At 44.8% G+C, this 13617-nt stretch overlaps 1 protein-coding gene across 1 annotated transcript; it reads left to right on the top strand.

The window, feature by feature from the left end:
• Positions 1 to 819: 819 nt before the first annotated feature.
• Positions 820 to 12705, top strand: LOC308385902 (uncharacterized protein; the record flags this gene model as incomplete). Its single annotated transcript, XM_080865095.1, has 4 exons — positions 820 to 948; positions 7398 to 8061; positions 9372 to 9470; positions 9664 to 12705. 4 exons carry the CDS (start codon positions 820 to 822, stop codon positions 9768 to 9770), a joined length of 999 nt encoding a protein of 332 aa, XP_080721221.1. The 3' UTR covers positions 9771 to 12705.
• Positions 12706 to 13617: the final 912 nt, after the last annotated feature.

A 13617-nucleotide genomic window follows, 5' to 3' on the forward strand; every position in this document is an offset into this window, starting at 1 on the left:
TGGGGAAGTAATCAGTAATTAGTTACTGATTACTTTTTTCAAGTAACTTGACCAACACTGGTGTCCACACATAACTCCTGGGTAAAAATAGGGTCCAACACATCAAGTAAATGTAATTTAACTCCAAGCAATGCTTCGGGGCTATTATGACGAGATGATCTGAGGGTCAATTTCCCCTCTCAGAAGCTGGAGATTTAGGGATTAAAATATCAAATAAAATTGGTGAGTTGTTGAAAATAGGTAAAACACAATTTTCAGTCATTGATACATTCAGTCCATAACCCAACACAAGGTCTAGGGTGTGGCCCTTACCTGTTGGCCGAGACACAATTGTGTGAAGTTTGAGGAATCACTTACATTTAAGAAATTTTTGACCAGGGGTTTATCCTCACAACACAGATGAATATTAAAGTCCCCCACTATAAGAATCCTTAGTCTGAAAATTCCAAAATAAATAAGCCATTATATTTAAGTGGACGGTATGTTAGGAACATGACGTCCGGCTTATGAGTGCCAAAAAAGTCCCGAAGTACATGAGTTTTATTTGATACAAATCTTGCATTTAAGAGAGCTAATTTAACTCTCTGTCCATCCGTGGTAGCAGTCAGTAATTGTAGGTTGTTTATATTCGCTTCACCTCCCCTCGTATCCCGTTGGCATGGCGACCAATTAAACTGCGTCGGGTGAGCGACGTCAATGACGTAAACAGGAAGAAGGTAGCGCTGTTTGAGTCCAAAATAAAGTCCTAAACAGCCAGGGTCGCCAATGGTAAGGACCTGCCGCATCCAAGTTCTGACCTGAACACACTTCCCAGAGCGCATGGCACGTATACGTCCACTTCTACAGCGCTTCCATTTAGAAGGATTCCAGGCTGGATTACAGCGATGCAGTTCCTCCGGTACCGACGCCATAGACGGCAGGAGTCCTCCACATCGCTCGCTAACGCTGGTGAGAGGAATGGGCCTGAAAGACAGGATCATGGCAAACCAGGACCCTCCATAGCCAGTTACCAAGATTAAGTGAAGTACCCTCTGAAGGTCTACTAGAAGATGTGAATGCAGCATTACAGACAACCCTACTGTGGCCATTGCTGAAACCAACGGAGTGATCTACACTAGAACTATACAAGATCAACAGGACCCTAAGAACCTTTATCAGGAACTCATTGGGGATGTGGTGTACAACACTAGAGGCCAACTTCAAGCCTATAGCACAAGTTACCATCAAGTCTGGGATTAACCAAGGAGAGATGCTTTGTCTCCACTATGTTCTGCAAAGGTTTGAACCCCCTCAGTGAGATTATTGACAAGATTGGCTACAGATACCAACTACAGAATGGAGCAGTTGTCCACCACCATCAAGATGTATCCCAGGACTGAATGAGACATTGATTCACTGGTGTCCACCACAAGGATATACAGCACCTTGGACTATAGAAGTGTAGTGGGATGCAGCAAAGAGAGGGAAGGTAATCAGAACTGAGGGGACTGACTTCTGCACTACCAGAAGTCAACATTGCAGGCATCAAGGACACCTGGAAATCTCCCAATCAATACCTATGCTCTGCCAATGATCAGATACCTCGCTGGGATAAATAACTGGCCAAAAGGAGGCGATAGAAGCCCCTGACATCAGGATAAGGAAGCTCGTCACGTCCGCAAAGGCCGATGCCGAAAAGTGGACCCAAAAGCAGATACAGGTGAAGGTACAATAGACAGATTTCTAATCAGAATTTATTAACAAACACCAGATTACATCTTAAGTTTGTGGAAGGACAGAGGCATGAATCAAAACATGATTAAGGAGTAGAGTGACGATGGAGGTCACTGAAACAGAAGGAGAGAGATATCAGAGGAGTTCTGCATGAGGCACTGTATAACTTGCAGGGTTTACTTGCTCGCAGGTGGAGTGCAATGTGAAGGGGAGGTGGAACGGTCCGGGTGAGGACCAAGGAAGGGAGAGCGGGTTCCTACGGTGATGTGTGATGTCACACAGCTAATATTTCACACACTTCCCTTCTCATTCATGCTGACTGAATGTGAACGGTGTGAAACAGCAGTGAACAGGAAGGGAGTGCGTGGATTCCCTTCCCTCTTCTCCCCAGAGCCCTGGGCCCCCACCCAGCTCACTGTATATATATTGCACTGTGGTGTTCCCTGCTGTAAATAAACTGTGAACTTTTTCAAGAGCTGTGTCTGCACTCGAGTCTGTTCTGTCCTGTAAAATACCTAAAGTTATGCAATACTTACAAAAAAAAAATCACTGCCTAAGGTTACTCATATATTACTTAAGTTTGCTTAGAGTATAATTTTTTATTTGCTTCCTGTAAAACACTGACTTGCTGCTCCCTTATTCTACTGTACTTATCATTAAGTATTTGTAGTTATGATAAATATGATTACATTGTAATTTTTAATAAAATCCATTTCAGTTCCAGTTAACTACAGTGCAAATGCATCCATATTATAAAGTGTAACTTCATAATCATAATTATGAAGTTAAGGATCTCAGTCTTACATCAGACAATAAAAAGAGTTAAAGCCATCAGTGACTAGATAAATTTGCTTTCGGTTAGGTTTAGATGCCAAAACTGCTCGTTAAGATTATGAATAGTTTGGTTCAAATGTGTTTCATCCTTTGCAAGGATTCAAATAACATGTCCTCACACAGAGCACTTAATCTGCAAAGGTTCTTTTACTTTGAAAATTGGCAGGATTTTCTCAGCTAAGAAACTCAGCTTGATAGAAAACTGTGGCACAGCGAGCAGTTCTGTTGGCCACGCTGGAGCCTGAATGTGAAACAGTTACCTACACTGCATCTCCCGAGTTAAGCACTTTTTAAATTCCTGTTGATTTCATAAACTGCAATTTTCAGTTGTAGTTAAGACCTTCTGCTGGATGCTGCCTCCTGTGGGAAACCTCGTGCCTCTACGACGCTGGCAGCTTTGACTCAACAGAAGCATTTTATATCCTTGGAATTAAATGGGATAACTGATTAGTAAAGAAACCTTCATTGCAAAACATGATCAGCTGTGATGCTTCACAGAATATGCAAAACTGTAATTTGATATTTTCTGTTATAGAAACTAATGACAATAATATTCATAAATCACAACGACTAATTATTTATAAATTTAATTAAAACATTTTTGTTATTTTGTGCAGCAAGTTAACTGTTACTACAGATTAATGAAGCAATAACTTTGTACTTTATAACAAAGTGTCACCAAAGAAATGAAGCACCAAAGCTGTGTCCACACAGGAAGCAGTTCACAGCAATCAAAGACCAGAGAAAGTCAGTGACATTCTGTGGCTTTAAATAACTACCGGACAAATAAATGCTGGTGACGCAAAGTGGGCAGGTCCTACGATTAACATATGACATGCCAGTAAATCCATTGGAGGTTACCTTGGCAACTGGAACTTCAAATACCCAGAGGCTTTAAGGGGTGGCTACAGCGCCTTTGCACCTTTTGTTTTTTTAAAGATCCATTTTAGTAATATTACAAAAAGATGTAAAAAATATTACCAGATATTCAGAACTGGTCTCTGTAAGGTACCAACCACAAGAGTACCCCCTGTCAAAGGTACAGCAGCATTATCTTAATAATGTCCTCACTGACGAGCTGCACTGCTAAAGGTACAATGGAGCACTTTATGTTCTTAGAGTGAAGTTATTTCAGCTCTGAATCTGTGCTTGGTTTCTGGGTATCAGGGGAAACAATGTAACTAACACATATAGTAGGAGTCTGTAGAGAGCCAAAAAGAAGTGTTTGCCCTGTGGCCCCTCAGGAGAACAATCCTCAGTACATCGCAACAACACAAAAACTGCTGGGCATGACCCGTCGATGTGCTCGCTGTTTGTTTTTTAACTACATAAACTGCACATTGCATACTTCCACACTGACATGAAACAGAAAGGCAGTAGAAAGAGAACCGTCATCCTTACCTCTGTAGACAATGGAAGCATATAATAAAAAGGGAATAAATAATAAAGTGTGCCAAACCTGGCTGACATAATTCATCTGCACTCTGGCATTATTTAAATGTATGGCTCCAAGATACAAATCTCTAGCTATTTGAGCTAAAACTCAGACACAAAGACCTTGATTTCAAAAACACACCGCGTGACTTTGCTGTAGTGCAAGTCACCTGTCTAATGAAGTAGACGTGCATGCGCAGACCTGTGATTTGTTGAGCACGGCAGGAAAGGCGAGGCTCCAGCTTGTCATTGAAAACCGCTTTATGGGATTAATTGGCTGCTGATGGCTTATGGATTTTTCCTTTTTCCTCTTTCTGTCTTTGTGTTACAGTTGTGCTGTACATGTTGCTGTTCTGATATTTGGCCTTGTGGTGCTTCAAGCTCAATTCAGTGGCTTTTGTATGGCTGGCTGCTTTGAAAAGCGGAGACCTTCCTCTCTCTCTCTCCTCTCGCTCTGTATCAGAGCAAAAAGATTTTCAGTCCAGCCTGATTCTTTGGGATGAATGCTGCGGACAAAACATGTCAATGTGTTTAGTGAGGAACTCGAGGAAATTCACTTCAGTGAAGGTGAATATAAACACCTTTTTTTTTTTACTTTTCCAAATGTTAATTTATGGAAGAAGTGTGTTTTTTATGTAAAGGAAAACACAAACATGAGCAACACATAGTGGGACATTCTTATTCAGAACACATGTGGCACCGTGTTTTGGCATGAACATGGTGCCACATTTGTTCATAAAAATGCATAATCTCTCAGCACTATGTTAACAAAGAGGAATGAGCAGCACAGTTACAGCTCATGTCTAGTCCCACAGTGCTCTTAATATAAGCATTTAATAATAAAACATTTCTGCCCATGTCCACAGTAATGTCCACCTCAGCTATGACGGACCGTCTAAAAACCTTTGATAGAAACAAACAAACAAAAACATGTGGACCTCTAAACCCTGCCAGCCTGCCTGTGAGCACTCGGCGTTAATGAAGAAGCTTTGCAGCTATTGGCAGAGATCTCTACACTGTGTGTGTGTGTGTGTGTGTGTGTGTGTGTGTGTGTGTGTGTGTGTGTGTGTGTGTGTGTGCGCGTGGGTGTGTGTGCGTGTGCGTGTGTGCGTGCGTGCGTGCGTGTGTGTGTGTGTGTGTAAAGAGTCATTAAGTTCACCACAAAGTCTGCATGTATGACAGAAAGACATGTGCTGTTAGGTTGAAGCCTCAAACACAGAGCAGCAGTGTTGTGATTATTTAAATGCACTTTCCAGTAGAAATGCAGGAGGAATGACATTCTCCATGTCAGGTGGTCAAATATTAATAAGCTGAATGGTGTTGCTGTGCTGGTGCTGGGTGTGTATCTGAGACTGGATTGCTTAGATTACTCTGCACAGTCCTGGGTGTGTATTGTGGGTCTTATTCCCGCACACACTGATAACCCTGATCTCTGATATTCAGTGTCTCTCGGCTTATCCCGGTAAAAGGACCATCTGTGGCTGAACAATGCCACAGCAAGTGGGCTCATTGCCACTAGGGGGCACTACACCACTACGAAACAGAACCAGTGCCCCCCCAGCCACAGCTCCTCAGGCTCTTTTGTCTGCTATACATTAACGAACCATCTCTTTCGCAGATAAAGCCGTGTATGATTATTTTACCCCCCCCCCATTCACCCTCAAAGGCGCCGCTGATCATTGTGGAATCCTTGAGAGATTTTAATTTCCATTGACTCTGGAGATTCGCCAGTGTCAGAGGAAGTAGCAGAGATGTAAATGTAATTGCTCTGTTGCTCCATTGAAATGAAGACACTGCTGAAATTAAGCATTTGTGTGGCTGCTTCTTTTTTTTAATCTACTCACAGTCGACTTTGTTCAAATGTGGAAAGAGGACTCAAACAAGAACAAAAGAGAACAAACAGAATCATCACACACAGGCACGTTGCAAGGATCGCACCGCCTAATTTCTCAATAGTCACTGAGAGATTTGGTGTGCAGCTTGTGCCCTTCAGTGCAGCTACAGTAAACACAGAAATAGAAGGAGAACATGAAAGCTTCTTGGATGTTTGTCCGCATTTCATTTCTGGCACGGCTTTGAAAAAGAATGGCACAACATTACTGCTGTGTTCCTGCCTGTGTGTGTGTGAAAGAGAGCTGGACACCTACAGGGAACCTTATATGATCTGACCACCATCTCTGCTTCAAAACACGGGCTCGTTTTCTCCCCCACAAATGATTTTAAGTCTTCCTAATTGAAAATGTCAGCGCCTGTTGCAGCGTGTTAAGAGAGCAGTGTGGAATTAAGAGCATCTTAAATGGGCCCTGAGGAACTCGGTTTCATTTCTCCTCGCTTTCATCCTTCTGTTTGTTCATACTGTCCCTGCTACTCTGCAGGGCTGATGTGAGGGTTCGAGTCACACTTTGGTCACTGATCAGTTTCTGAATGTTCATGAATCAGAATACTTTATTGATCCCTGTGGGGTACAGATGCTCCAAGACAGTAACAATAACAGACCAAACTAATATGATACAAACTTAACAAATAGCACCGATATAGGCAAGGCAAGGCAAATTTATTTGTATAGCACAATTCAACAACAAGGTGATTCAAAGTGCTTTACAGAGACATTAGAAACAAAAAAAATAAAAAGCATGATTTAAAATTGATTAAAACAATATAAACAAACAATATAAAAATCGCTCAATTATAAATATCAAGAATATTCCAGAGGTGGACATTTGACTCTAACCTGTGAACTTTGTCATTTGCTATTCTACTGTACAGCGTGTGAAAAAAGGATATGGTTATTATTATTTTCATAAAGAAAAACACACACCGTGTGTGCTCACTGCTGTTTCACACCGCTCACATTCAGTCAGCATGAATGAGAAGTGTGTGAAATATCAGCTGTGTGACATCACACATCGCCGTAGGAACACGGGCATTTGGCTCACATCGCCTGAAGCATCCCCTTAACATGTTTAACAAAGACGGCTAATAGGAAACGTTGGCAGACTTCAGTCCACACAGCAGCCTCGTCGTCCTGTGTGTGTGCGCGTATCAGTGATTCCTCACATCCTCGTGGTATGCTTTCATCAGTCCCAGGGGCCCATTCATTTCCTCTCTTCCTCCTCTTCTTCTCCAGCATCATCACAGTCACCCCTCACTTCATTTCTCATTTTTTTTCTCCCACAGTTTAGTGGCTGCTGGTGGAAGTGTTGGCTGAGGGCCGTGAAGCACACAGTACATCAATTAATCCAGCAGTACTAGGTTCCAGGACGTGTGTGTGTGTGTGTGTGTGTGTGTGTGTGTGTGTGTGTGTGTGTGTGTGTGTGTGTGTGTGTGTGTGTGTGTGTGTGTGTGTGTGTGTGTGTGTGTGTGTGTGTGTGTGTGTGAAATGCTCAAATCTAATTATTCTCTACCTCTCCTCGTAGCAGGGATGTGGCTTAGACAGACTGCTGCTGGCTCAAGGTTTTCATTGCTGCAATACCTCTCTCTCTCTCTCTTGCTCTCTCCCTGCATCCTACCTTACCCCACCTTCTTCCTGGTTCATCTATCCTCCTGCCCCCTGTTTTATCTTTCCCTCTCTCCTCTATCACTCTCTCACAGATGCCACATCACACCACACACTTGCACTTTCCCTCTCTCTCTCTCTCTCCCATCTGCCTGCTTTCTCACTCGCTCCACCAGCTTGTCGCCGGCTGCCTGTTCATTTGCCACGGCAGAGCAACAACTGGCTTCTTTCAGTGCTGGAGAGCAGCAGGAAAAGTGGAAGGAGAAGAAGAAGTAGAGGAGGGAAAGGAGAAGAAGAGGAGCTCTTTTGTGAAGCGTCCTTCGCTCATCCCTCTCTGGCAGCAGCAGCCGCAGCATCCGTACCGCTGCCTCCATCAGCAGCGGCGCAGCGGCCGCCGCTCTCGCTGCTGGATGCTCCGTCTCCTGCCGGGATCTGCCTCCACCTTCTCCTCAGGGAGCTCTTCCTGGAACTGGGAGGGGGAGGGAGATCACCACCTCCCAGTTTGCCACGGACCCTCAGCGAGGCAAGGAGAATTGTAGGAGAGCTGAGGAGAGGCACCACCCTGAGTGACAGGAGGAAGCAGGGTAAGAGGCCAGAGTGGCACACACAGAGCTCGCACTTCCATACTTTGCTGTCTCCATTTGCACATCCTGTGAAGCGCAGAAAAAAAACCTGGCTTCTACATCACCTCCATCAGCCTGCTCTCCTGTCTGCACTCATCATCTTCACCAGACTGTGGGCACTTTAGAAGAACCACAAGATGTGTGAATGTGTGTGTGTGTGTGTAAGCAAGGTCCTGAAAGTTGAGTGGAGACAGGAGGGAGTACCTGCAGCTCCTGAGCAAAGAGAAAGAAAGCAACTGTGTGAGGCAGCATCCTCCTGATGTGTGCTGCTGCTCTTCCTGACGCTCACAAACAAAGACTGACACAATCATGCTCATAGTAATCTGATGAGACTCCAGGGAGCTTCCACTCTACAATCAATGATACTTGGGCCGGCCGACCTCTCTGAGTGTGTGTGTGTGCAGACTGGCCTGGCTGAGTCGAGCTTAAGTGAAGAATAGAGGAGGGGATGCTAGGTTAGCCTCTGCTTTCTTCCTTCTTTGTCTCGTTGCTCCTCAGTCTTCCTCCTGCCAGCTTGGGGCTGCTGACTCTGATCATCAGTTTGTTTCTTCGTTCTGCTTCAGCTCATCTGCACGTTGGGATTTTTCATCCTCGTCACTGTGTTTTCTGATTGCAAGTCCAGTCACACCATCTGTTCCTCCTGTTAAATATGATTTTTCAGTTCTCAGGAACAATGAAACAGTTCATTTAGTGCCAGCGTGACAGAGACACAGACTGACAACCTTTTACCAAAGCAGCCTGATTGTGGGGAAAAAAATCAATGGAATGATTTTGGATCAGCTTAGCTGGAGCGTGCTCTTTGTATTCAGCCGGCTAGTTTAATTAGAATAGAACGGAATAAATTTGCTTGAACTTTTCATCCATTATTCATGCATCACCCACCGACATTTAAATACATTGCTTTAATTTCAAAATAAAGAAATAAATCTGCCAAACTAATACTAAGGAACTGATTTAAAGTCAATTTTAAAGTTAACAAGTTGCAACAAGTAAACTCTGTACAAAATGCTTGCTCTTCCAGTAAATAGCCCGCTCCAGTAAGCTAGACACCTGCAGAAACACAGTAGTATTTCATAAAATCAAACAAATGAGTTGCCTGCATGTGCTGCCCCCTCCCTCCCTCCCGTTGTATAATCCATGTGTTGATTTCTCTGCCTGTCCCGTGGGGGTGGGGAGGGGATGGTAATGGAGTGTACAGGGCTATTGTCACACCACAGCAGCTCCTGGCCTGACCTGCCTAACCCTCCGTCTCCCCTGTGTGTGCACCCCAGCCCCCCTGTCACCCTCCAACCCCTCCTTCCCAGGTCTCATGGGGAAGAGCTGGATGAGCTTTCGGGAGATCTGGGCGGTGCTGCCGGGCTGTAGTCCAGGTGAGAGACGGTCGCCGTTTCTCACGCTCCCCCTGTCGCTTGCAGAGATGGTTGCACAGAGGCGTGAGAGACTGAATCGATGTAACGTGAGCTTTTTCACACCCTTTTTTTCTCTGTTTTCTGTGTCTCCCTCTGACACCCACTTGCTGGCTTGGATTGAAAATGCCACCATTGTCAATTTTCTCCTTTGCAGAGGAGCCATTGATGGAGCCTAGCCTCACACTGCAGCGAGGCGTCTTCAATCAATGCACTGGCCACTCTCTGTGTATGTGTATGTTTCTGTTTGCCACCGGAGCCTGAAGGGGGGCTGCTGATGGCAGCGGCGATGGCCATGGTGGTGATGGTGGTGGTGATGATGATACGATGGCAGTGGCGCTGCTCACGTGCTTTCTGGCTTAGCTCCCCTGTTTACTGAAAGACTCTCTTCGGTGACGGGTATTCTTGGGTGGATAATACAGATCACGTTGTTATTGCTTAAGAATACGCGTAGTCGAGGAGAGTCCTCTCTTCGCCCAATACCCCTCAGCCCCCCCCGCACTCACCCACCTCACCTCCCCCCGACAAAACACCACCCAACCACGGAGGTCTGTCAGGTTGGGTGAAGCCACACCTCCACGCTCCACCTTCCTATAAAGAAAACCCATCTCTTCTTTGATTTCCGCTGCATCCCGCTGTCTTGCCTTCCCGCCCACTTCCTGTGTGCTGAGCCACGGTGTGAGGTCGACAGTGTCCTCGTGTCTGTCCCACCATACATCTGTCGGTGTGTCTCTGTCTGCGAGGCGTGGTGTGTGGATGTAGTCTTTCAGTGTATGTGTTGTTCTTTGAGGGAAACGCTGGATTATTAGACGTGTGCATGTGTACGTGTTCCTGCAAAGCCAGCCTGGAACAAGCAGTGGCAGCAGACAGATGCCTGTCTGAAGCCTTCCCGTCAGGAAGGACACATTCTCTCACGCGAGCAACAGGTTTCTGTGCTGAGCACTGGATCTGCATTAATACTCCCGCCTGGCACTCTGTGTGCCGACAACATGAAATAAGCAAAGATAAGGCTCTAGATTTAAACATAGAAACTAAAGCACGGCTCATCAGGTGTAATATCTTTACATCTTTCATTTCCTTGGTCTGCACTGGACTGGCTGTACCTTAGACTCCAGGGCTGTGTGTGACAGGTGGGATAGCCCCGCACACTCACACTGGGTATGTAGAAGAAAGGCTTTTTTGGTCCTTGAAGGTTTGGAAATTAGTCAATTAATAAAAAAGATTATTAGTACAATTGGAGATAAATGATCTGACCACGCCTCCAAACACGCCCCTAGCTCTACAAGCTTTTCGTTCTTGTTTTCTTGCCCCAGCCTGCCTCCCCTTTTTCAGTTCTTTCACGTCTTCTTTTCTCATTAGTAAACGGGGATCCCTCCCATGCCTTCCCCAAACCACAGCTCAGTTCACATTTAATCCTCTATCTACTAAAAACGCTGTCAAACCTAAAATAAGGACGTGGGCCCAGCTCGTGAATGCACTCATCGATAAGAAGGATGAAGACCAAGGCTCAATTCTGTCTAACACCGAAGATGCCAACAACACCAAGAACATACTGAGAGTGTGTGGTGATGGCTTCAGACTGCTTCTCTTGTTTGAGCGTCAGTCCTCGTGTGCGCACGCTGCAGGCACAGCGCTCTGTGCTCGGCACAGCTAAACAAAAACTACCATAAAAGCTGTGTGATTAAGTTTGGCTTCATTAGAGTGTGACATCAGCGTGGGCCTGTAATATTTACTGAGGGGCCAGTGGACATCCACCGGCTGCGGTTACAGAGTGGAACCTCCTTTTCTTCAGCTCCGTGTAGTGCATTTATTCTGTGACTGAGCTGTGCTGAGCTGCCTCTTGTGTTCCCCCTTTTTTATGCAAATGGCTGCTCAAATGGCATTTATCGCAGTGAGGTTTACGCCACATGTAACGCTGCTGCTGCCGCTGAGCCTCACACACACTCACACTAATGCACGCACACACTCATAGCTGAGAAAACAAAATGTCCACCACGAGCAGTCGACAGCTCAATTTATGCATTGAGGAAAGCGGCGTCTAGATAAACAATTACCCCTGGCTCAAATGGTCTATAACCAGCTTTTTCTGCGTTGCCAGCCGGGCCAATACATCATGAATATGGATTCCATCTCCATGTCTGATGGCACATTCTGAACCTTAACAGCCGTGTAAAATCCATTTAAACACTTAATAGGATCAGCTCGAGTCATACAGCCACGTCCTCACATGCATCGCCTCCCGTGATTGTGTGCTGCAGATTTCCGTATCGCCGGGCTTTTCCGAGCCTTTAAGAAGCAGTTTCTGCGCCGGCTTTGCTGCCACGTCGAATATAAAAGTTAGAGTCACTTAGACATGCTTGTGACTGTAATTATACAAATCATCCCAGTCATTACCACTGCAGATTATTCCAATAATGCAATTAATGCTTAACACTTGGCTTAGCTGATAATTACTGCTCCTTTGCTCGTGGAAACAAACAGAGCAACATGCTTAAACGTGTGTAGGAGGATGTAAACCGGAGCATTTGTGGGGTAATGACGAATCCAAAAAGGAGCCTCCTCCCCTGCTCTGCATGTCCACTGTGCCGTAGCGTGGACGCGGTCCTCTCGCTGTTTGCTACCTGCAACTGTGTTTGTTGCTGCTGCGGGGCTTCAGCTGGCTGCCACCGCTGCTGTCATCTCATGTTGCATTGTGTAAACACCTTACATCTAGCTCCACTGCTACACCGTTAGCCTGCGATGATTCCTTTGTTTGCATTAAAAAGCAAACACATGCATCCAGGCAGTCAACTGTCGCATTTCCTGACTGATTTTGGGCTCTTCAGTGGTGGTGATGAGCACACCGTGATGTGGTATAAAGTGTTGTGTTAGTCGCTGTGTGTGCCAGCCTGTGTTTGGACTGTTTCAAAAGAGCTGCTTTGCTGTAAAACCCACTGTTGACATGTCCTGTCAAATGCAACGCTCAATTTCTTTGAGGCGTGGACGAATGAGGCATTGTGTGCTGAGAGTGACGCCTATCTAAAGTGCATGTGTGCTCCTGTGCTCGTGCACTAATGCTGTTGTGTGCTGACGACATGCTGCTGCAGCTGCTGATGACTACAGTGATCCCTTTAGGCTAACCACTCTTTTCAACACATGTGAGGTTGTCCTGTAAGTGTGCCTTATTTCTGTCAATAAATTGTGGCTGTAAATACAAATAAATCCCTCTCTTCAAATTGAAGTGTGAAACGAAGCATTAATTAACAACTTGTGTATACACACACACACACACACACACACACACACACACACACACACACACACACACACACACATTGATGTGGAAAGAGGCCTTTACTGTGTGCTTGAGGCCTGTTTCATATCATAACACAAAATAAAAAATACACGAGGTGAGAACTGCATTAGTGTTAAATATTCGGGTTAATAACTTGAACACTTTCTGTCCCCACACTCTGTTGGCCTTTCCCCCTCAGAGAGTAAAAACAAAACGATCTCCTCTGTTCTGCTCTTTGGCAGTTAAGTTCAAAGAGGCGGAAATATCCAGTGTATTTAAAAAAGGCAGACGAGCTGTGAAACTTTCATTTGTAAATAGTAGATATTTTTTACTAAATTGCCAGGTTTGTTCAAACTACACACACACAAGCAGTAATGGCTGAAACAATGTGACTGACGAGCAGATTTTAAAATCGTTTCCTCTTTTTCAAAAAGAGCCATTTTTATCCCTCTTATTTTCACTTCTTTACACTAACTAATAGAATTTTCATCAGTTCAAAAAAACAAAGAAAAGCAAGAAAAGAAATATCAATACACTCCTGAAAAATGTGTTGCGACCTTACAAGATCCACCAAAGGATTTGCTGCCCTGGGTTTGCTTCAGTCGTGCATCTGAGGGAAAGACCTGCAGGCTCTACTCAGTGCTGCAGAAATGCCACGGGTTCAGCACGCATCATAATTTTGGTATTCTACTAAAGACTGAAAATTTTAAATAACAGTAAAAAAGATCTTCTTTTTCATGATATATTAAAACTGTTCGGACAGCCTTCAGGACAAAACGGGGCTTTCAAGCACTTTTCATTTTAATAAGCTTCACAAAGAAAAAAACCCACAGATTA

The sequence above is a fragment of the Rhamphochromis sp. 'chilingali' genome (genome assembly GCF_963969265.1).
Source record: "Rhamphochromis sp. 'chilingali' genome assembly, chromosome: 18".
Classification (NCBI taxonomy): domain Eukaryota; kingdom Metazoa; phylum Chordata; class Actinopteri; order Cichliformes; family Cichlidae; genus Rhamphochromis; species Rhamphochromis sp. 'chilingali'.